The sequence below is a fragment of the Corvus brachyrhynchos genome, unplaced genomic scaffold (genome assembly GCF_000691975.1).
Source record: "Corvus brachyrhynchos isolate BGI_N302 unplaced genomic scaffold, ASM69197v1 scaffold20, whole genome shotgun sequence".
In the NCBI taxonomy this organism is placed as follows: Eukaryota; Metazoa; Chordata; class Aves; order Passeriformes; family Corvidae; genus Corvus; species Corvus brachyrhynchos.
Window position 1 is genome coordinate 537,980 of NW_008235735.1, and position 25,098 is coordinate 563,077.

A 25,098-nucleotide genomic window follows, 5' to 3' on the forward strand; every position below is an offset into this window, starting at 1 on the left:
AGGTAACTCGTGTGGTATGACCTGGTTACTCAACTGTACTTATGTGCATCCCCTGGCACACACCCAGCTGCTGTCTGCATGGTGTGCTCAGCCTCCTCCTCCTCCACCAAGTTGGCTGCATGTTAAAAGTGCTTCTTAAAGGCTCCTGTTAAATGTAAGAACACATTTAAATAGAATAGTTCTGGAATAAAACCCCCATGGCTTCATACCATCCTTTCACAAACAAGTAATAATCCACCCAAGGATGTACGTGTGGAGGATTTATTGTCCCAGTGCCTCATGGTGACCACAGATGGGCTGTAAAATTCCCCAGGGGACAATGTGACCAATGTCACCACTCTGTCGTTGACTGCCCACTCATTCAGGGCCTTGCTTTCCCAGGGCAAGAAGACAGAGAGGGAATTCTTTAAAACAAAGAATGAACTAGGAATGTGGCTGAAGGCCATTCCTCCTGCATGTAAGAGGCACTCAATCTGTGTTCTCACCCTGAAAACATTAGGCACTTGATAGTGCCCAAGGTTTTTTCCATTTTCCTCTATTTTATAATGCTGTTACACTCAAGAACATGGAGTAACTGAGGCAGCCCTGCACAACAGGAGCTTTGTGCAATCCCTGCATTTTTAAAATGTTTGACTGATGTTACACCAGGTTGTATCGAGTAAAATCAATCATGACAGGATGAAAACCCCAGGCATTCTCTCCAGTTATTCAATTTAGCTGTAACAAATCTATATGGATGCTTGCAGGATGCACGAGCTGTCCATAGCATGCAGAGTACTTGCTTTTACAGGTGTTCAGAATCCAGAGTGTTTCTTTTCTCAAATAAGTACTTTAAGACAAGTCAGCTTTTGAGACAAATCCATATGACTGAATATTTAAAGTGAAATGAAATTCTCATTCTAATAAACAATAGAGATGTTCATCTTAAAAAATGTCTACTCTAGTAGGTCCTCATCCTTAATCATGCATATTCTCTTAGCAAAAATGTGCTGCGTAAAGAATATTGTTATATACAGCAAATTTGTCTAGATTTTTTTCTTTACAGGCCTATCAAAACCACGCATTACACAGACAAAATCAATAAATAATAAAGATTACCAGTTAGAGGTACAGTAAGGATCTCAACATCTGTTTTCTGTTTAGGAAATAACAGACTGGTTTCCATTTCATTACCTTGAAAGTTAAATTGTATGATTACATAAATGTCGTAAAACAGCACTGAGACAATAGGAAGTTGTTCCACCATTTGATGCATGATTTTAAGTATTCACCCTGAAACAAATGATGAAAACATTACAGAGCTACTGTATAAAGCCTTGCATTTAGTACTGTAGTTCTCTTTTCGCTAACCCTTCATACCTTTAGAAACACTCAGAGCCAAAGTTCAGTGAGGAGCTTTAAGGCCACATTTAGCTGAAGTTTCCAATGATCTTCCTCAACTTCTAAGCACTATTGATTAGACTTTATCTCCCATCTAATCTGATGCATTGAGAGATGTATTGTTGAGAACTATCACATAAATAATCTGCCTGCAAGGGCGGATATTTGTGTTTTCCCATGATTCGAGTGTAATTTTCTACCATGATTACACGCTGTGTTTATTTTTTTCCCCCCTCGAAAGCTTATTCCTAATATTTAATACCAAATATGTTTAACATATCTGGAAACAGAACTGGTATTTTCATCTGGAAATCTGGTAATTTTTGCTGTTGACGTAATCTGAAGGTTGCAGAAAGATGCTACAATTTTGATGAGGCTGTGGGGGGAAAACCATAGGTTAAAAGCAAATAAATTAAGCAAAAAACAGTGGTGCAAATTAAGGCAATAAAAGTAAGGATCTTTTTCTGCTTTTTATGAGTTTTTCATTTATTTCAGTGGAGTCACTCCTGACTCAGAAATGTAAGCCCACAGTGACGTGTCCAGATCTGGCTGCTGACAGGAGTGAAATCATCTTCCTTGCCCTGCTCCAGTTTGGGTCACGGTTGTCGAAGTCTAATACTGCAACTCGTGTGCTTCACACATCCAGTTAAATTTCTGCTCAGATAGTTCACATCTCAGTCGGTACAAAACCAGACATATTAATTACAGACAAAGGCCCTTCCCACACTCTAAGGGTTTGTTGTTACAGGATATAATCATAAGTTCTGTTTTACTTGTTTGTGGTTTTCTTTCTACACCTGTGGATTCCATATGCTGCTGGGTGCATTTGTTGCCACTCACAGCTAAATGACACATGGTAACTGTACTGCTCCCCTGGGTTTGCACATGTTTTGGGCATTAGCAAGCTGATTCCAAAGGCAGAAGTACTCTGGGCATTTTGTGCTACATTAAGTTATCTTATCCTATGCAACACAATAATCAAATCCTAAGAAAAACTGTCAGTGGTCCAACAAAGGGCTACAAAACCTACATGAGACACAATACTTTAAAACTGATATATAAAAATGTGAATATTTACCGTGAAATTGGACCAGGTCGTGTATCTCTGACGCTTATACCAGTTGTAAATAACTTCCACATATGTGCACAGTAGTCCACAAGTCCACAGGCCCAGAAATGTTAATGAGAAAGATTTGGCCCACCACAGCTCTAAGAAACACATGTATTTTTACAATCCACATGCCAGCATATGGAAATAATTTCTATCCTTTACACTTTTTTGAAGAGGTATATCTTACAAGACCTTCTGGTAGCTGCTGGAAAGTTCAGGTATGATGACTGAAATGTGGAAGGGAGATTTCAAAAAGCTCTCTTCCACTGCTATCTCACTTTCTGTAGCTCCTGTCTCAGCCACGATGGCAGGGGTTGTCCCAGTTTGTGGAGGAGTTTTGACAGTTCCACATTGTGATCTCTGTAGTAGCTTGACAGAAAGGCCCTGCACTGATGGATACAAAAGGAGGAGGTTTTATTTAATGAAATGCTCTACTGCAGTTGCTGTGAATTCAAGGTTTCAAAGTTGGTTTGACCTGTGTGAAAACTTGACTTCCTCTTATGCAATCTATATTGTTTTACGCTACCTACTGCATGCAAGGAGCTGAACTCTTAAGAGGTAATTTCAAGGGAAACAAAGGTTGTCCAAAACGAACACCAAAGTCAAAGCAAAATTTGATTCTACTCTTAGATAGTCTCGTAAATTTAGAATCACACTGAAGGTGATGCAGATACTTTTATTGCAATGTGATTGAAATAACAGCTTCTAAAATATCTTTGTATGTTGACATGTATCAGTTAGCAACCCCCATTTCCAGAAGTATTTAGAGTTGAAAAAGACAAAGAGTTTACACAAACATAGTCTTATCTCTGACCAAAATCCTTCTCACCTAATGATTTTGTATCAGTATGACTCTACTGATGTGAAGTTATTTATAAGTACTGTGAGAAAAAAATCCCAGCTTACCTGGTACATTAATTCTTACTGCTATTCAAACTGTAAGTTTTTATTTGCATTTTAGTCAGGCTAAATGAAATGGCAATGCAAGACAGAATCAACATAAAAGTTACAGCTAGAATAGGAGACTGAATTGCCCTTGGGTACAGGCTGCAGCATTTGATCTGATGGAAATTTCCTCATTTGGGCATTTGTCTGAGGAAGGTACTTATAACATTCATAGAAACAGAATCTAACCTCTCTTAAAACTGGATTATAGGAGTGTCTGCATTACTTGTCACAGTCTAACTAGTCTTAAAGACAAGGGGCCACACAAATATACCCATCTGATCATGAGAAGAAAACCTGTACTGTGGAACCTCTGCTGCTGAAGTCCATAAGGTAAAGGGGACAGGGCTTCAGGAGCAGCAAGTTTAGTTTTCTAAGGGGCACCAAGTTTTAGAATTTGTGGGGGTTTTTTGTTGCTGTTACTTTTTAAATGACTTAATCTTCACATTTGAAATAAAGAACTGAAAGTCTATGCACTCCACGGCTATCTTATTAACACCTCCTTAATTTTGTCCTCTCTGATTTTGTCCTCATGATTTTGCCTCTGTCATGTCCCATATGTGCCAACTGAATTCCCATACAATGCCAATGAGCATAATGGTTTACCTCAGAATCCATAGGAGGATATTTTCTGCCTTTGCTCTTTCCAAGACACTTGGTTTTTCCTTCTTCCAAGAGCTGACACCAGAATCCTTTATGTGAATCGAATCTGAAACAAACATTGTGTGGTGTAAAATTTGTGTGTAACCAAATCTAGGAGTCGGAATCCAAAGGAGTGGATGTTACATTCCTGACTGATAACTGAATCTGTTTTTCAGCTAATGCTAAAAAAAAGAGAAATTAATTCTATTTGCTTTCTATTTATGCATATCAACATTCCATGTTCCACTCACGGAAGTAAAATTCCTTTTGATCCATTCAAAATTCATATGCAATTCTCACAAAACAGCACTTTGTCTGTCAGGGCTCTACTTCTGTAACAGCCAAGTGGCTCAGTGAATGATTCATGGAAAATTGAACCCCAAATTGTGTTCTGAACAATTCCCCCTACTGACAGCTCAAAGAACTGTGAGGGGCTTTATTCTACAGGGAGCTGACTTACAGACTAGCTGGTATTTTAGGAATGTAGAAACATGTGAAAATGATGAACTAATTAACTCACGTTAGGGCTTCAGAGTAATTATAATGAGGAGAGACTCCCAGAAACTTCTGTACTTCATCCATTACGGTAGATGGGTCAGTTCTCAGCTGCTGTCCATCAATAATTAGCAACTACAACAGAGAAAATAAATGGCAGTTTAATTTGGAATTCATTATTTCAGGCTTGCAACTGAAACTTCCACCTCTGTCAAACTCCTTCATTATATAGAGAGTACTGCCCCAGGAAACAATAATGGGCCCAGTCTTAATTGTCATCATCATTAATGACCTGGGAGCAGAGTAAATAGCATCTTAATTAAATTTGAAATTATATTGCATTGGAAGCTGTTGTGACAACAGAGAAATGGCAGTGAAGGATCTAGAAAGATAAGAAATACTGGCAGGAAATGGAGAGAGATTGGTCCAGCCAAGAAAAAACCTTACTAATGGCTACTACTTTTCTAGATAAAAGGTAAGGCTACCAGGGCTGGTTCTTCACTATCACTGTGGGACATAAAATCTGGCAAAAATCTGCATGAGAATGCATATTGTTCAATGTTCACGGGTAACTTGTGGAGAAAAGCAAATGAAAACATAACGAGGAGAATTTCATACGAGAGTCAGGATATTACAGCATTGTGTCTCATGAAGAGAGATGCAAGGCTGGCTGAAAAGAGAGTATGTGGAGAATACCACCAGCTAGATGCATCAGACCTTTCTTGACACACTCTGGGAAAACAGAAGGTGCGGACTCCAGCCAACTTGTCTCAGCTACAGGAGTCCTGGATAAACAGAAGGTTGGGATTGCAGCCAACCTCCCTCTAACTGTTGGGTGCGGAGCGGTGCCAGACACGCTGCCAATGTCACGAAATTCCATTCCAGAAATAAATCTCCCAAGGAGATACCGATCATGTGATTTTGTCTGGCTGGTCTGGTGTTATCACATGATGTTCAGGGCTTAGGATGTGCATCTTTTGAGGCTTGATCTTAACATGGGGCCAGAAGGAGATTAATGATTTGTAGGATATCCCCGAGATCAGCACTCAGTAGGCAAGACTTTTACAAACGTAAACTTTTAGGACAGTGTATATATATGATGAGGATGTCAAGAGTCTTATTCACCTGGTAAGGTGGGAAGTAAGTGAGCCATCTTTCAATGTGGGTAGCATACCATCCAGGGGCCAAGCATCTCTTCTGGAGAGCTCTGAGCTCAGAGGGGGCTCGAGGGCCAGCTGTGATCACCTGATAGAAGCTGAATTTCAGAGCTGCGGGGTCTTCATGGGATCGCTGATGCTGTAAAAGAAGTGACACTGCTGGAACTTTACAGACTACAAAAGCTGGGAGAACAAGGCAAACTGGTTGCTCCTACTGACAAAAATTTCTTAACCTACCTTGTATTTTGAGCATGAACTAGATAACTGTGTCTATATACTAATTTCTGTATGTGCTGATTATGTAAATCAATTGACTAAGTAACTGTCTTTTACATTACAGGTAAACTTGAAAAAGTGGTTTCTGTTATTTTAACCCTTAAAATATTTTCAGGTTTAAACAACAGGTATCTCAGCCCAAGGGTGATCACATACGGTCACTGACTGATGAACAAAAGCTGGTGCTATGTGACCCTTTTATACAGATAGACCCTGAGAGGATATACAGAGAGGATTCAAGGTGGAAACCTGGACTGGTGCCTGCCCATGTTCTCCCAAGTGCATACCTGGTACCAGGAATAGGCGCGGTCGGACGGGTCGATGAGGATGGTGATGATCTTGGCCTTGGGGATGAGGGAAGCAGCTCTTTTGGGAGCTTCCTCAGAATGGAAATAGTTGGCACTTTTCTCAAAGAGGAAGTCAGTGGTGACATTAGAAGGTGTGGGAAAGAAATCCATGTACCTGGGAAAGCAACATCATTCTCAGAACTACTTAAAAATCCCACAAAGGCTGATAAATCTGTTAAGCATATTTTATTCTAGAATACTCACTTAAAATAAAAGCCAAAAGGCAAACCAAATTTTACAGTGCATTTTTAATCATATTTTACTTGGTACTAGCTTGCCTCTCACTACATGTAACTAGACATTGAAGCTATTTTTTTTAACTGGATAAAAATGTTACAGTATTTGTGTATCTTAAAATTAGCAAGTTCTCACTTTTCAGGCAGAACAGAAATTGGGTTTTCCAAATCTGGCCTTTTGCTGACATCAATTGAAGTGCAATACTCTAAGAAAAAGCTACTTAGTATCAGAATTGCTTTCACTGAAAAGAGGCTGTTTATGCGGGGGAGAGGCACTGAAACAATCCCACACAGCTTCATCAGGTAAAAGGTTTCAAAGCAGTGACAGAATTCCCTTATTTTTCTGAGAGTCACATTTTTGGGGAAAATTGAGTTGTAGTTGTTTTAGGGTTTTCTGTGAGCTTTCCTCATCCATTATGAAGTCGTAGTTAAATTCCCACAATTGCTTTGTCATACAAGGACTTCTTTATCCCTGGCCCTCAGACCACTTCTTATTGCTGGGAAAAACAATAAATGGGAAATTTTGTCCCTCCTGACTTTTCAGTTAACCTGTATTGAGAAAATAAATGTTATTTAAAACAGCCTCTTCTGAAAACCATGATTAAGGACTGAGATTTCTTCCAGTGCTTGGACTTTGTTCTATTCATACAAGCGAGCTACTTCTAAATCAAATGACATGCTCTTGTTGGCTTTGAAATTGTAACCATTGAAGTCAATGGACTTTTATTTCCCAGAAGTATTAGGGCTGATTTGATGAGAAAGACGAAGCTATACCCATTTTTACTCAAAAAATTATTAGAAGCTAATGACTCAGCCTGACTGTGTGGCCTCAGAATGCTTTACCAGGAAAGGAGAAGGCCAGCTTGGGGAGAGGCAACAGGCACTAGGGGCAAATCTGCTCTAGATCACGTGTGAAGTTATTATGCTGTTGTACTGAAGTCCTGGAAGTAGAATGATAAATACAAGGCAATGAAGACTATAAGCCTTTAACACCAAACGTGGCACTACACTGATTTTGGACAAAAAAAGTGAATTGATTCTTTAGGTAACACAGAAGATTCAAAAAAAGTGGGCATTGATGTGCTATCAGTGAAAACTGGAAAGAGATTGGACTAGGTGTGGTATCAAGAGGTTCCAAAGTTTAGGGTCAGCATTTCTGCTGGACATGGACTGCAGAAGTCTCGCTTGGTCCCTCATTCATGAGACAATTATTAAATTCAGTAAGGGCAAAGCTGAGAAGGCTTTAAAGAAACTTGTCCAAGAAACCTGTAACAAAGCTTACATAAAGAAATGCAGGACTGGTCTATTTAGACTTCTCCACTTCAATAGCAGCAGGATATGTTCTCATCTCACTATTCCGCCATGCCTATTGGAAGACTACAATTTACATCTATACCACTTTCAAAACAGCAATACTGAGGTTCTGAGGGCTAAAAGAACCCTATTCTGTTTCTGTACTTGGCCTTGCTCTAAATCTAAGCTTGGACAAAGACTAAGTGAGAGTCAGCTCAGGGACAAAGCCCTGTCTCCACAACTGTAAACGAAATCGAACTGATTGTTATTTGTTATTCTTGCAGGAATCCCAGCCAATTAATGGACTAATAAAGAGAGCCCCTTGTATCTAATACAAAGTGGGAAGCCAGCATTGAAATACACTATCAGACTAGGTGGTCTGAGAGATCCGTCTGGCAGACAGAACTTTAATCTAAGAATGAGGCAACTACACAAACAGGGAGTTCAGAGGATCCAAGACTTAACTGTGGGAACCTGGCAGGGATAGTGGGGCACATAGTTGGTGCTGTAGTGAGAACCTGTCAAAGGGATGTGCCTGGTCTAGACAGGCTGACCAGTGTGAGCTTTATGCACCAGTGCCACATTAAGATGAAGGTAATTTGACATGTGTGGCAGCCAAATTGTACCTGCACCTTAGGGAAGGGGATAAGGCAGGAGGAAAGAGAGAAGCAGCACAGTAGTTTTCCAGCAACCTGAGAACACTGATTTTGTGGAAGAATGGGCTTGCTGTACTTAGGCTGCTCCATCAGCGTGGAGCTGCTCTGCCTCGCCTGCACGTCCTCCTCACTGACTGCAAACGCTTCAGCAGCAATTTCCCACTCCCAGTCATTTATCCAGCACCTCTCCATTGGCACAACTGGCTGACTCACCACCCTTCCCAGCGGGAATGTGCTGCAGCAATTCCAACTCTGGGAAAACGAGTGACGTACAAACAAATTGGATTTGATGTGTCTGCACTGAGACCACAGAACAGCGTTCACCCTGTTAATTTTATGGATGAATACAAAGTCAAGGGCAATAAAAGTATTTTCCCTTAAACTGGAGGCAAAATAAAGAAACAAGACAAGAAATCAATAATTATTCACTGGTGCTCCCCAGCCACCCCAGCATGTCACCAGCTTTCATGCTGCAGTGCTTTACAGTGCAGCACATTGTGGAAGCAGAGGAATGAGGAGTGACCTTCAAGGGCAGCTGTGCCTGGTGACTCCCAGGGAGCCACAGTGAACATGGCAGCAGGGATCCAGGCTCTGTCTCAGCACCACTTACTGACCCACAGAGACACGTTCTCCTCATTACCCGATCTTCAAAGAACATTTTGAGAGGCTTTCCCTGCCCCCCATTTAACATTATTACTATTGCCATACCCTATTTAAAGGAAAAAATGCCTCTCCCTGATAGTATATTTTTCTCTTGAGAAATAAGATTTCCAGCAGGAACATAACTTTTGTGTCCATATATACAACTAACAACCATTACTGTCCCACCTTCAAAGGCATGTGTAACGAGAAATACACATTTTGTTACTGTTCTGCACAGATTAATACCTGGATATTTACAAGACAGCCTCACAAAAGTTAGTGCATTTAAGATATTCTGTAGTAAGATCATTATTCACTTGCATTTATTTCTCATTTCGGAAGGACACTGAAGGTTATTTCTTATCTCACTTTATATAGGCACAGTTACCATTACCAACAGTAATGTCATTTTTCTATTGTTCACAATATAGAAACTTTTATATTTATACTAATAACCCATCTTACCAATCAATCCCCCTGTGGTAGTTATTTCTATTAAAGAACTGTACCTCCTCAAAGGTTTTTGGGCTGGGGGAGTTACTAATGATTGAAGGATGCATGATCAGGAACAAATACAAGGCTGTAGTACCTGCAAATGGGATAAAAGTCCAAGATGTAAAATAAAAATACACATACACACATTTCTGGGGGGATCATAGACACAGATGGGACTAAATCAGCTTTATTCCATTTCATTTCACTGAGGAGATGTTGATTTATGCCACCTAAGATCCTGCACTTTCTGAGCTTTTAGAATTAGGACAATTAAAGAACGGTAAATAGTTAACACAGACACTGGAGTGCCAGTGTTGAAATCTGTTTTTCCTACTTAAAATAGCTGTGTTTTAAAAATAATGATTTGTGTATACGAGACTGTCACAAAAATATTTAAAAATCTTGCATTCAGTAGCTATTGGGGATTGGTGAAGATGAAAGGAAGCTTACATGCAATTTTCTGATTACGGAGAAGAAAAATAACCATTAAGTCAATTTATAAACTACTGCAATCTTGTAATTAGAACAGTCCATTAGGAACTTTCTGGCTTGAAAAAAAGGCCAAGAAATAACAAGATTCTATAAACGAGACACAGGCAAGACAAGAACTTGCAATTCAGAATCCAATCTATTTGAAAGATGTCTCTGTCCTGTCCTTTCCTTTTTGCACTTTGACAAGAGCTTGTCTATCTAGTTCATCTCTTTATCAAAATTTACTTATTTTGATGTAAAGCTGCTAAAAACACACCTGAACCCTGCATTTTCAATGTGTACTGACTGCTGTTGTAAGTTACATTACTAAGCTATATTTGCTGAAATTAAAAAAATGCTGTCAGATGATCAGGATCTCTACACAGCAGCCTGAGTCAACGCTGATTAACTGTTTTACTTATTTGAACTTACACACAGCCTATCTTGTTGGAATACAAGAAAATCTCACCAGTTTTCTGGGGTCCTACAACCAAGAATTTTGGCAACCGATCACAGGTTTTTTCCTTAGACCAGATATCTCTGTGCCGTTTGTCATCACAGGGGTTCTAAAATAGAAAGGAAAACTCAGAAGTTCCTTGGCAATCACATTTGATAAGGTTCTTAAGCTACCCTTCTATATAAATTACCTATTTTTCACCCATGTACAAATACTCTTACCTGAAGTTATTATTTTTCTTTACGACTGAAAACTAAGTTGTACATTCCAGAACTATTCCAGTGATTCAGAATTGTATTTCCAACATAACCAGGTCAGAACCTGAGTGTCTTAAGTATTTGCAATTTATTTTAAGGAGAAGGATTGTACACATATATAGTTGCCCCATTCCTGTAACAGCTACCACACTATATATGCTGCATTTTTTAAACTAAAGGAGTAAATTAATTATGATTTAAGGCTTTCTATTCACAAATTCATATTCTGATCCTCCAATTCAAACCAGTACCTAATATTAACCTTTGGGGGCTTTGCTGCTTTACAATTGAATCAGTTTAAATTTGTTCTGGAAATGCTACTCACAGACAGTTTTTGACACTGTTGTCTGGCAATACTGCACTGAGATGAAGGGAATTATCTCCATGTACCCCTTTTAGGCTTAAAAATATATACCTGTCTTCAAAATCACATTAATTATACAAAACATAATACACCACAAATACACCACATACAGTATATCTTAGTCCCTGTATTTTACAAGTGTCTTTTCTAAGTAATTATAATTTTTCAAGTAATGTGGCTCCAGGCTCATTTCCATTTTTAAAATAATTCTTAGTATTATGCAAAATCCCTGACATTTTTCCCTCTAGTTCAATGTTTTATTAAAAACCAGCATGAATTTCAAGACACATATTTAAGTACAAATTTGCAATCTCAGACTCTAAGTTGGCAATTCAATATCCAAGGCTGGAAAACATTTGAGTAAGCAAACTTAAAGACATTTTTATGTTTGATTTAGTAAAGTTTGCTTCTTAGAGTATCTCTACCAAGCCACCTTAAAAAGATTTTATTTGGGTTAATATCATTCAGGTACCTACAGCTTCTTGGCAAACTTCTTCCTCAGGCAGTTCTCAGCCAATTGTGAACTTTCTGATTTATCTCATCTGCTTCCACTTGGCTAATTAGGGTATCCATGGTCTTAATGCTCTTTTCTCTTTTTGGATGCCCTCTTCTCTTTACACACTTGGAGAAAACCTCATTTCTTTAATTGCTAGAAGATGCATATAAATCTGCCTGTCAAATGCTTTATTCCTGCTAGTTCCAAAAGGAGAAGAAAAATAACACAACATGCACTTGCCTGTCTTTCCCCATATTTTTAAAGGCAAGTAAAGTCGGAAAAAACCTAATTAAAGATGATTTTAATTGCACATCTTAATGCATATTAATTTCACAGCCTTTTACAAGCGACAGGGAACACAATCACACCCTGAAGCTTAAGCTGGCTCTTTTATGGAACCAACTTAAAAACATAACTGCTTTTCTCTACAAGAAGCTGAAACAAAGAATTTAAAAAAAACCACCAAGACTTTTTTTTCTGATCTCTTGCTCAGCCTTCACCTGCCAGAGGGGGTCCTTCTGCTCAGGGAACAGCTCAAAATACTTGTGAGCCAGCTGGACCGGGGGAAGGGTTTGCAGTTTCAGGTTTGTCCAGGTATGAACGAAGTTGGCCAGGTTCACAAAGGTGTACAAGCCGAGGCGGTCGTTCCCGTAATTAGACAAGTGTGTCATGAAGATGCTGATCTGTGGGAGACAAAATGAAGAGCACACCTCGAGTCTTTGCATCACTAGATGGCAGTGCAGCCCTAGGTAGTAAAAATCTCATTTGCATTTTGCTCTTACTGAGAGCAGCAAGCCTTGGATCACATTCACCCAGCCCTTTCCACCCTTGCCCTCATTGAATTACATCCTTCTGCTCAAGTCAACTCAATGCAGTCAATGAGGAGAATGCTGGAACAGGTCCCATGAGCTTTGTGAGCAGCAGATGGGCAATGCTACCCTGGGGTTGGGCAACACCGACATCATCTTTATGTGCATTTACTTCGTAGGATACAGCAAAAACAGTGCCCACAGCTTTACTTTTAAGAGGAATACAAATGCAATGTTAAAAATGGGCTTCCTGTTTTCATGGAAGCGTAAAGAAGTCAGAGACTAAGGAAGCAGCTGAGCTCTACTGCTGTGACTTTAATCTTGTGGCTGCAGGTCTAAGTTTTATAGAGTAAGTAGTTCATCCCTTCTACAAAAGTATTCTGCAAGCACTGGCCTGACGAAAGAGACCAAGAAAATATCTGAAACCTCACTGCGTACTTTCAAATAACTGTGCATAAATATTCCCGAACAAAAAACCCCAAAAGTTTTAAGGCTGCTGGTATTTTCTCTTCCAATATTTTACTATGAAAGTGATAGCCAGATACACCCTCCTGCTCCAGCCCTTGCTCCAACTGCACTTCTACACTCCCAGTGGAAGCAATGCTTCCATGAAGGTTTCTCACAGGAAGGGCATTTTTGGATACACCTAAACTGAGCTGGTGAGCAGAGCAGGAAAACACAGACTGCAAGGATGGGCTCCCAGCGACTGAGGAAGGGCTGCAGACAGAACCTTCTGTTTTCTAAAATGCTGCCTTTTCAAGGTAATTTTTCACTGATGTAACAGTCTGCCCTTACACTGAAATCTGCGAACCCTCACCTCGCCACCAGTGATTTCTTTCTTGGAAGTTCTTTTTAAAGTAGAACTCTCCCAGGATAAACTCTCCAGACTAATTTCCATTAAAAAATGAGAAACATGACTCTTTTTATAAATACATCTGCTAATGCCATGAATGAGCCATTTCTATTTAAAGTAAGACCTGATGTAAGCCACTTTAAAAAAAGAAAAGCTTATCATGGTCATAATTCTGAAATTAGTTCAGGAACTGAAGTTAATCTTTTGTAAAGGAATTCCATTCCCCAGTTTAAAAAAAGAAAAGAATGAAAAACTGGTATTTATGGCAAAATTAGAAGATACACACTACTAAATCACTAGGAGATGATCTTTCTTTGTGGGTAGGACTGAGATTGAAAACCCCTTCCCTTTAGGCACCAAATGTATAGCCTTTTCAAGTCCTTTTTTATTTCAGTTCTCAAAGAGGCCCCAGCCACAGGACTACGCTGTTCTCACCAAAGACACAATCAGCAGGTTCCCATAAAAAAGGTTAACTTGCTTTCCTGACAGCCTCTTTCTTTCCTGCACGTGGGCTGACCTCTGACATTTTTAATGTCAATTCACCTCCTGGCAACTCCTCACATGCCAACAGCTACAGCACTGCCATGAAAGAAAAAGCAAGGGAAGTTGAAAAGATTTCTAGTCCAGGGAAAATATAATTATTCTTTCCCTGAAGAGAATATCACTGTAATTTTAAGAATGTCAGTGCAGGCTGAGAAATTCACTGGACATATCATCATAAATAATTTCCAGCATATAAAACTGCGTCACTGAAGGGGAAAAATTATCAGAGTCCTAAGCTCCCATTTTAGTTGTATTTTTTAACTCAAATACTTTATGGTTAATTATTTACAACATAAAGATGATCAAATGCTGGTTGAAAACTTAAATGGCTGAGTCTTGGAAAGAAATCCATACTCAGTCAAGCATATACATGAGCTAATACATGACTTTACATTGTAGAAAAGGTCTCTTCTACATGGCATCATAAATATCACAGATTAGCTCAGAGGGATGGTGGATCATTCCCCACTTTCCTGTGCAGAAGGATGGGAACACACATCAATCCCCTTCCAGCTGCAGGTGCTGCTGTTTCACACCAGGACAAAACATAATGATTATTCTTTCCCTTCCATACTGGGTTTATGATGCTTTGATTTGCTCTACCATACCACGTCCTGAGTCATTCAAACAAGTTCTAATGAAGAAGAATTATTCTTTCTCTGCAACTACTAGCATGCTATGCTTCTGAAGACTTATTCTCTTGGAACCACCAATCAGAAGCTATAAAAGGAATCCTTTGTGGCCATCTCCCAAGGCTAGACCCAGTAAATAACACTATTTGTTCAATAATCTTCCACCTCTGGGAAATGCTGTAAAATGCAAACAGAGCTTCATATATTTCTTTATTTCTCCTTCGAAAGGGAAGCAGTTGTGAACGGATTTATATTCATTCACTCTAACAAGCATTTTAACCTCCCTTTCAGATAAAAAGAGCTTATTTGATTTTATTATTTCCAGCACTCTTCTCAAATAATTTCTTTCCGGCATCTCAGCATTTTCTTTATTTCAGTGTAGAAGGATCACCCTTTTTCAGCTGTTCCTCATAAACAAACCATCACCCTGGTTGCACTTCAACGCACACTCTCCACAGGATTTAATATCCTTCAGGAGGGAACTGAAATGGAATGCACACAATTTTTTAAATGATGGTTTGGGACTAAATCTGGCCTCTGGGCAGCAGCTCCTTTCCTGCTCTCACACATTTTCGGAGCAGAGCTGCAAAGGTGCTCTCCTGTGCTCTGCCTTCTCCTTCCAGCTTCTTCTCTTCAGCATCTTGTCCTTCCTCGTGGAAGGACAGAGGTCTAAATTATGTTTGCTCTCCTTTCTCAGTCCTGATTTCACTTGGGATTCGGACTGGTACTGCAGAAATGTAGGGAAATGAGAACAAGCACTCAGGAGAAAGAGCTTTTATCTTTCTGACTGCTCATTCTGTGCTGCATATTTCCTTACTACTACATTTCCCAATTAGAGGCAATAGCTTCTAGGTCAACAAACTGGAGCTGAGATCGAGAAGGAGTTGCTGCTATTAAATCACGTCTCAGGAAAAGACGAACCAACATGATCTAATTTATGTATCAAGAACAGAGAGATGCTTGACAAACAACTCGAACAAAATGCAAACAAGTTACCCAGCTTCTAGTGATGGATGTTAACTGGCTGCATATTTTAAAAAATACTGATCACTACAAAATCAAGATTATTAGGATGCTGCACCTATTGACATGATACACCAAGGACACTACTCAAACTAAGTTTCTGGATTCTTGGCAAAAGCTGCTGTTTCCTGACAAAACAGAGGTGCCTGCTTCCCAAAGGAATGATATTACTATTCCCAAGAGTGAGCAGCCCTTCTTAGGGCTCCTGACTTCCCCCGGAGTCAAGGGGTCTCTCTTAAGCTGCCAGGATCAGACCCCAGAGCAGAGAGAAGACTCTCTTTTCAAAGGTCAGCTGCGGCAGCAAGGGAAGTGGAGGGAAGTCTGAGACTTGCAAGACATCGATGATCTTGAAGAGTTTAATTATTCTGGCATTTCAAATCTAGAACTAGAAGAGTTGGTGTAAGAAAAAATTGGTAATAAACACTTACTACATACTGGACACTTATTTTTTCACCATATATAGATCTACTGCAGGCAATTCCAACTCAAATGAATTCCTACTAACAAACCAGACATCAAGGTACTTTAGTCACAGGCACTATGTCACCCTCCCATCTGTGCAACAACATTAAAAGGCAGCATTGAGGCCTCCCAACTCAATGAAGTTACGCACAACCCTTCAAAATGAAGTTAAATGATGATTGACAATTAATTCTGTGCTCTCAGCTAGACACTAGAAGCAGATGCTTTACCAATTTGGAATATTGCTGGTGCTTTAGCTACTGAGCACATGTTTACAGGCCACGAGAGTACATTCAACTCTCAGAACACTTATATTCCAATTCATTTGGCAATGTGCACACTCTGTTTGCAGTTCTGCTATTGTTTCCAAGTTACTCAGAACAGTTTTGTTCCAGGTATTGAGAGACTCAGTAACAGCAGGTTTTGCTCCATTAGACCACCAAAGTGACAGAATAACAAATCAGAGCACAGTCTATATTGAATATGTATTTTAAATAGCTGAAAGACAATCCTTTCAGACCTGGATGCTTGCAGAAAAGCTGTGTTCAATTCCACCAGAGAGATCCCAGACTGCAACTCCCTTTTAAGCCCTGAGGTTGCCCTGCTGCTTTCACAGCTGCCACGGACCTGTCCACTCGCAGACTGCCAACGAGTGGAATTCCATTTGTATAGTGGTGTCTCCACCATAAATATGATGGAGCCAGGGAAGAGTTACGAGCTCAAACAAATGATGTACTTGGTGTAGTTCTGAACTGTTGATCTGACAGTCAGGAACCCCAAGTTTATTTTCAGCTGCTGCTCATTCCCCTTGTGACTCAGTAGTGCTAGTACTGTCCAAAAGACTCGGTTCACTCTAAACCACTGGCACAAAAGCCTTCCATTCAAGAATTTTAAGGATCACAGAAGAGTAAAATTTTCTTATTGCCACAGTTTCAATGCATTTCCTGCCCACTGTTACAAGGAATCAGCTCTAAAGAGACAGCTATTCCTGTCTGTTCCACAGCCTTTCCACACTGCCTGCTCATTTAGAAATTTTTTTTTGTATTTTTTTCTATTCCACCCACAAAATACCAGACTCTGTCTGGCTTTTATGGGTGGGTTTTGAAGAACAGATAGGAAGGCAAAGAATACTTGTGTTCTGCAGTCAGCCAAAATGCTTGGCAAGACTGATTTCCCTCCCTGCCCCAACTGATGGCAACTATTGCTGGAGTTAAGGGCACAAGAGGACAGGGAAGAGATGAAACTTATGCCTTTCTCACCCATGAAGTGGGACAAGCCTGTCAAACGGAACCATCTTTCCTGCTTCTCACAGTCAGTACAGTTAAATATGAAGTTGTGCCAAGCAAGATGGACAGAAAGGGAAGATCCGAGTCTGAACGCCTTTGGTTTTGTATTTTCTTCTGTAGTGCCAGTTCAGGGTCACATTAAGATACAGCAGGTTCTGCTGATGTGCATGCAAATCCTCTCATTTTCAGTGCTAAAGGAGATAATTTCTCCCTTGCTGCAAGTCAATTAGCTTAATAACAGCTCTACTCACTGCAACTGGGGAGAGGTAAAAATTAGAAGAAAATAATACTTAGAACTGAACGCACACAAAGATTACAATTATTTTAAGATCAATCAGACAAAGTGCCTAAGGCATTAGCAGCCTTTCCTCTTCATCAGCACTGCTGTAACCATGTCAAGAGCACACAGCTGGCTACACATTAGTTTCATTGTTGGGCTGTCAACCATTTGAAGGCTTTCACCAAATTACTCTCCACAGGGCATTTTCCCTTTTCTTTCCATCTCTAGACACACAGTACTTTGCAAGGAAGTGCATGTAAATTCACGTCATCCAATTACTGTATTCTGTTTGATTTTCTTAGGGGCAGAAAAGTTACAGAAAAATTTCATGAACTCTTGGTTACCCTTAAACATTCATCTCGTAGGATAGAAAAGCTCCAGATCTGTATCTCCTACAGCTCAACAGATCTGAGAAGCAGTGATACAGTTGATGACAGTGTCTGTACTGACCTCTTCATCATACATAGCTCAAAATGTAATGGCTCACTCCCTTCAAAAGACGTATTTAGGAGACCGGTACAATTTTGTTCCAAGAAACATTGAACAGAAATTTGTTTTACTTATCCAAGAATTTCACTGGATATTGCAGAGAGAGATGAATCTGAAGTCACTGAAGATTCGAACAAGTTTATCAGGAAGAATATGTGCTAAAACGTTTTAAAGTCAGTATAGTGGTATGAAAAAACAGTAACTATGTGAGACAATAAACCAGAGAAGGAGATGCGTCTGACTGGGTAAGATATTCATCACTACACAGTTCTACGGTGCATGTTTTCCTTGTGGCTTTGCCCCGGTATTCTCTGGCTAAATCAGTGCAAGTCCCTCAACCTCCCTGTAAGTCAATTATTCAACTGATAATCTGGGGGGAAATAATGCCAGTATGCCAGTAATACAGGCTGCTGAAGCTTGCTTTTTCTTTTCCTGTGAAACATTTTGTGCAAGATCCCGATATAGCACAATCTCGCCCGAGGGCCGCTGCAGTCAGCAAGATCTTTAACAGGACACAGACATACAAAGTATTACTTGAAGAGTGGGTAATAGTGTTCTCTTAGTGCTTTGGCTCTTTTGCAGCTTGGTGGCACTTCAGAATTCAGGATGCTTTATGAACACGACAGCAATAATGGTCAGCATCACATCCCAGCCACCACTGAGGGGGTACAAATGCAAACCACACGAACGCAACCTGCCAGCTGTGAGATTTGCTGCTCCAACAAGCCAACTGTTGGTTCCCAGTCACATAAACAGCCATCTCAGATTTCCTGAGGCTTTGCATACCTGCAGGACATCTGCCTGCACAATGCCCTGGGAACAGGGCCATCATGCTGGTTCTCATGACAAAAACCCACAGATGCACACATGGTCCTGCGGGTTTTTGTGGTTTATCCTGCACACAGTGGTTGATTGAGCACACTGTAAAGAGGCAGAGCCTCTCTTACACCACTGCACAGCCAAACCACTGAGAAATGCTGGGCTTCATTCTTAGGAGCACTTATTTCAATGTAGGGTACTCAGTTTCTGAAGTCTCAGCCTGGTGACTTACACCTCAAAAGCTACATTCACTTCCAAATTAAATATAATGAAGAAATTTGTTAAAATTAACATTTAATCCACACTCACATTTTCCAGGTTTGGAAACTAACTATTTATGTACTCATTACTGAGAATATTGTTTAGCTGACATTGTAATGATTCATGGGTAGTGTTTTCTCTTCTTAGTTTTGTATCAGTGAAAAACAATGTTTTGAGAATGCCTCATAATGGCATTTTTGCATCCTCTCAAAAGGTGGGTGTTTCACATCAAGAAATCCCAGCAATTTTAATGAAAACACAGGAAAGCTTATGAAATCCAAAATGCCACCCCATAATTAGACAGACTCCTAAAGCTACTTAAGTCTTCATTTTAATGTCTGAATTTTTGCCCAACTCTGACTTGCAAATTGTAACATGAATAAATGCAAGACCTAAAACCCACAAAGGTACAAACATTAATCTTTAAATTGATGACTTGCCAGGCTAATGCTTAGAACTTGAGAAACTGTTTATAGGCAGGTATTTAAAACAAAGATGCATCATCTTTTCAACGGCACTCTTTAGAAGGAGTCTTGGGCAGATTTTGGCCTAATACTCATTTACAGTTGTACTTAGAAAACACTGCATTTAACTTCTATTCTTTTAGCCTGTACTGTATTTGGGATATCATAATTTTCAGAAGTAGGTGATCACACAGTCTACATAGCAATGCATGAATCAAAGACCTAAGTGTAATGTATAAGAAGACACTACTGTACTCACATTCCAGGATGTCAGGCAGGCATGATCAAACCTCCACAATGAGTATCAAAAATCATGAAAGTTTCACTGCTTATCTCGTCTTTCCCTCCATTTTCTTCAATCTTTTAATTTAAAAGGCTTATGCCTCAAGCACTCAAATTTTGCTGTTCCTTACTGGTGTAAAATAGTTTTTGGCTGTTGTGGCTGTGCTTCAATGTGGAATGTATTTTGTCCTGACTCAAAATATTGTTACTGTGCCTTCCACTATGTCTAATCTGCTAAACTAGTAACTTCTAGTCAAAACCCACATACTGCCAAAGCACTGCTATGGTACCAATGCCCTCCCCAGCCAATGAATTTTCCAGGTCTCAGCTCTATTAACTTGGGGTTGGAACTAGATGGCCTTGAAAGTCCCTTCCACACTAAACTCTTCTGTGATTGATTCTATGCTGTGCCTGGAACAATACACATCATCAAAGCTACGACTGTGACCACTGCCACCCTCGACAAGGAAAACCACACATGTGCTAAGGAACTGAAGTTTTTATTTCCTCATTCTGCTATGTGAACATGAAAAAGGGGAACAACACAAAGTAACTGCTCTCAAAGAGCCAAAACTATAGCCCAAAAGAATTTGAGGCTTGGAAAACAGACCTGAATATAAATTGCTGAAGTAGCTTTCAGAAATGGTTTTTCTTCAGACTGCATTAAATTACGGAAGATTAAAAAAGGGCACAAAATATTTAGGCTGTTATTCCGAAAGCTTTGAGTGGAAATACGTTTTGTTCCCTTTGGTGTTCCCGTGACTACATTTCTACAGAACAGTAGAGTTTTATTTATATGTTTCATTTGGACCCCAAACAAAAACCTCATCTAAAAGCTTGTCTAAAAGGTCAGTTTTGAAACAAGTGACCTAATCCCATGCCATTTGGAAGTACTACACTGCTCTCTTCTGTCAGTGTTCTGTTTGTTTCATTGCCTCACTTCTTGTTTATCTTCTATTAAAGATAAAGGAAAGGTTAAGCAGATGTCATTCATTTACTCAGATCTTTTCTTTGAACTGTGTGGTTCTTTTACTTGGATCTCTTCTTGGAAGCTGCTATGAGACAGCAAGTGAAATTTCTCCAAACTGATTGCAGCCCAAGCATTCCTTGCTTGCAGCCTTCTCACCTCAATAAATGCTCCCAAACGCTTTGCATCACAACTTTGGCAGAGCAGAGAAATGAACTTTACCTGAGATACTCACAGCAGTTCTTTACATTTGAATTCTTCTAAAAATTAAATCTCAGGGGTCTGATTTCATGCAAAAAGTAAAGAACAAGACAGGCTAGCACTGCTGCATTACTAACAAAACAGTTGTCAAAAATGGTGGAGACTGCTTTGTACAACTAACAGAACATATATAATATTAGATCTTAATTTAATTAATTGAAAAAGCAAAAGAACTCACTGTGCCTAACCATTACTGTTGGGGAGACCCAGCTGATCAGCCCTGGAACATGCAGTAATTTTCTTTAACTAATTTTTTAGAAACATTTCAAAATTCCACTGTACTTACTGGATTGAGAACCACTGTGAAGAACAGCTCTCCTCCTTGAATACTTTTGTCTAATTCCTTTGGACCTCCAGGATACTCTTTATAGAAAATGGTGTGGGTGAACAAGCCACAAGTTTGCCTAGGAAGCACCTGCATTTATGAAAAAAAAAAAGAAAAAATTCAAGAGTTTATGCTTCTAATGAGATAATAAAAGTCAGAGAAATAGTATGTAACTGGTAATTGCTGGGTACATTGGGCATCTCAACTTTGCTAGGAATCAGTAATGATCTAGATGAATTATTATCCCTAAAATCATAACATCCAAAAATTCATCACATTTTGTTTGAAATTGGAGACTGATCTCTATCACCAAATTACAATTCCAGGGCTTCCTCAAACTCATTCTGTCAGTAACACCTCATCCTAAACCCAAGTATTTGAAGTCTAAAGTTTTAAAATAATGTGAAAGATAATCTAAAATATTATCAGTCTGTATCGTATCAATCAGTTCCACTTTTATCTGAATGATGGTTTTGTTGAAAATTTAAACTGTAATTGGAAAGGCGAGTTGGTTTTTCTTTGGCTTAGGCATCACCACCAATAATAATTCTACACTGACACATAGGGAATTCTGCCAATAATTCTCACTTTATATAAAAGATTAACTCATTCAGCTGTGGTTTTGTAGGACCAGTTGAAATACAAAGTAGTCTGAGCAAAATTAATTTAAAAAACATTCCAAGAACAAATCCTTTGAATATGAAGAACTAAAAAATGTTTTTCATCAGAAATTCAATATATTTTCTATTGAATTCAGAAAGTAATTTGCTGGAGAGTATTTCAGCTATGTCTAGTCCTTATGGAAAATCAACAGCTGAGTACAGACATTCATGTATGATGCTTAACTGGGATTGTTATGATAGATTAACTTTTAAAGCATACAAATGCCTAATTTGACACAGGCTGTGGCTTTGTAGATACTCTTTATTTCTTGCAGTTTCAGTTCTCAACATTTTTTTTGTTATGTAGAGAATACTGTGATCACAGACTGTAAATTCTGTGTTGTCAGAAAACGTATGGAATTTGTACCTCTGCTATAAACTTGCCTAAGTTTTTACAAAACCTTTGGATTTCACTGAGGAAATAGGAGAACAATTCTCCAGAGAGGCAGGGAATGAGGCTGTACTGGATTGGAGATGCTCCGACAAACGTTACACAACAATGTTCTTACTGAGCATGTTCATTACCGTTAGCCTGAAGATGTAAAATATTGATGCATTTGCCCTGGAGAACTGAACGCTCAACACTCTCCGAACAGGTGGTTTAATATCACTGGTTTTGGAAACAGATTTTTGGCTGCAGTGTCCTTGTGTTAAATCTCATTATGTGTCTTCAAATGATGTGTTTTTACAAATATTTATGGAAGAGATTTTTGGAGGTTCTGAGTCAATCCGTCTTCCCCAAATCATCTTTGTGCTCCCTGAGCACATCCACAAACCCATTATTTCACACGCAGCGACTGCTTTGAGGAGAACGAACTGTAGTTCAACCCTGTGTGGTGTCAATTTTGTTCCTGGATTTCTGGAGATCATTTCCATTTGCTTCACCCAAAAATAGGCCAAAACTTTAAAATATTACTACTTAGCTTAAAAAAGTGGTATCCGTGGCAACCCGAGAACAATACCAGAATTCTGTTCTAAGTGGCAGGGTTGTGCCAAGGCACTTGACCTCCCAGAAGTGCCTGTTGCAGCCAGAGGTACAACACAAGGCCCCCATTCACTGCTCTCCCGCACGCTCCAAAAGAAAGTTACTTGGGAACATGCCACCAAGTATTTTGGAAAGCTGTTTTGAAACACTTCTGAGATAATAATGACGAGATGTGAATCCGAGATAGCCTCCGCCCCAGTGCCCGGATGGCAGCAGCACAACGCCTTCCGTGTCAGTTGTGTGCAAGCCCTTCCTTTGGCAAACGTGGCTGTCAGCGACAGCGCTGTGAGTTGTGTCATTCAGAAACACAGAGGGATTTGAGAGCACTTTGGTAGCCTGGAAGTGGTGTGGAGGGGAATCTTCCTTCCCTGCAGCTCCTGAGGCTCTGCCTGCACCCAGGCTGACAGCTCTGGGTTCAACCAGGCTGCAAAGCCCAGCTCGCATTTGTGTACGGCAGGAAGCCAAACAAGGGCAGCCATGCACAGCTCTTAGGGAAGACAGAGATTATGTACCCACCAAGATCCAGATTCTGAGATGGCATAACCTGGCAATACTGTTTTGCAGCTAATGGTACCATGCAAATTTAAAACCTGATAGAAATCTAACCCAGCATATCGTGTTAAATGATGCAAAATTGACTTTTTCCTTGAGCTCCCTGAACCAGCATTAACCGTAGGACTAGAACAGTTAACAGCCTGTTAACTGCTGACAGCAGGGTGCCTGAACACCACCTTCATCAGCAGAAACATCATCAGAACAGACTGATTTTAATTAACAAGACACTGTCAAATATGTCTTGCTACTTATGCGTAGCAATACGTGCTTCTCACAATGTGAACTTTCAGGATTCCATTCCACTTAAAAATAAATTGTTCCTGAAATGGTAGAGTACAAAATGAACATCAGCAATACAACTTACCATGATGTTTTTGTGGATGAAGCCTCGTCTATACCTTGCGGGTTTCAGATGTGGGTATTCTTCTGTGCTGGTAACTCTGATGTTCCAGACCTTTTTCCAGGCATCATAAAGTTGAACGTGTACTGGATAGACTCCAGAGTGGTGTGGAGCCACTGCATAGCCCAAGTCAGTTGGAATACCATGTTCCTAAAACATGACAGAACAATGGCTGCCCTCAAAAATTTAAGAAACCTGATGTTTTGGCATTTCTCAAATGCTGTTTTTGTGAAAGACCAAGAACAGGAGATGAAAATAACAGTAATATCAAAATCTGTTGATCTGGAACGAGATGGAAGGCAGCATGGGGAAGGTGGAACACAGGATTTTAAGACAAAAGCCTTTTTACTAAATATTTTTATGAGTGCGCAGGGAAGAAGGATATCAATGTATTTTACACTGGTTTCTTCAATCTACATTAAACAGAAAGCTGCACTCTGAGTTCTTGCAAGGAATTTGCTCACAAACCCCAATTTCAGAGACAAAATCACCGGCACATACTCAACACAATACGTACCGTTTGGCAGCTACAACTACAAAACTGCAATTTCCACTACATGTCCCTTCACAATTACTTGGATAAGGCGCTGAATTTCAGAGTCACTGCATTTCCCCTCTAGTCCATTCAAAACACAAATCCATTTTCAAAAACCAGCTTAACTATTTCAGTGTCATGTTAAAAACGGAGGAAAGATAAGCACTTGTAACAGTCTACAGGCAAATGCTGTAGAGTAAACCCTTTTGTAGCACATTTCCTGTCTTTGAAGACTCCTGCTGTTTATCCTGTGTACATACCCACCTTGCTGCTATTACATTCTCTTCACATCCAACGCATTTTCCTTCAGGTTACTTTTCAAAGGAACAGTAGAGAGCAGATATTCCTGGATAGTCTGATTAGCAGAATGCACAGTCCAGAAGATACCGTTTTGCCACTGCACTGCCTTTGAATTCTGTCTTAGAGCTTTTTATATGGCCTGAATTGACAAGGTTATCTTCACCGTATTTCCTAATCATACTGTG

The 25,098-nt window shown here is 39.7% G+C and overlaps 1 protein-coding gene across 1 annotated transcript in view; it reads right to left on the minus strand.

Annotated features, from left to right (window-relative positions):
* Window positions 1-25,098, minus strand: part of LOC103614864 (N-deacetylase and N-sulfotransferase 3) — a 106,142-nt gene continuing 81,044 nt past the window's right edge. The window contains exons 5-14 of the mRNA XM_008632903.2: window positions 24,043-24,228; window positions 21,438-21,566; window positions 12,221-12,403; window positions 10,616-10,712; window positions 9,646-9,769; window positions 6,294-6,468; window positions 5,699-5,869; window positions 4,599-4,708; window positions 4,043-4,145; window positions 1-2,880 (exon numbers count right to left, since the gene is read on the minus strand). Coding sequence (XP_008631125.1) covers window positions 2,761-2,880; window positions 4,043-4,145; window positions 4,599-4,708; window positions 5,699-5,869; window positions 6,294-6,468; window positions 9,646-9,769; window positions 10,616-10,712; window positions 12,221-12,403; window positions 21,438-21,566; window positions 24,043-24,228 — 1,398 coding nt within the window. The 3' untranslated portion in view covers window positions 1-2,760. The remainder of the gene's footprint in view (window positions 2,881-4,042; window positions 4,146-4,598; window positions 4,709-5,698; window positions 5,870-6,293; window positions 6,469-9,645; window positions 9,770-10,615; window positions 10,713-12,220; window positions 12,404-21,437; window positions 21,567-24,042; window positions 24,229-25,098) is intronic.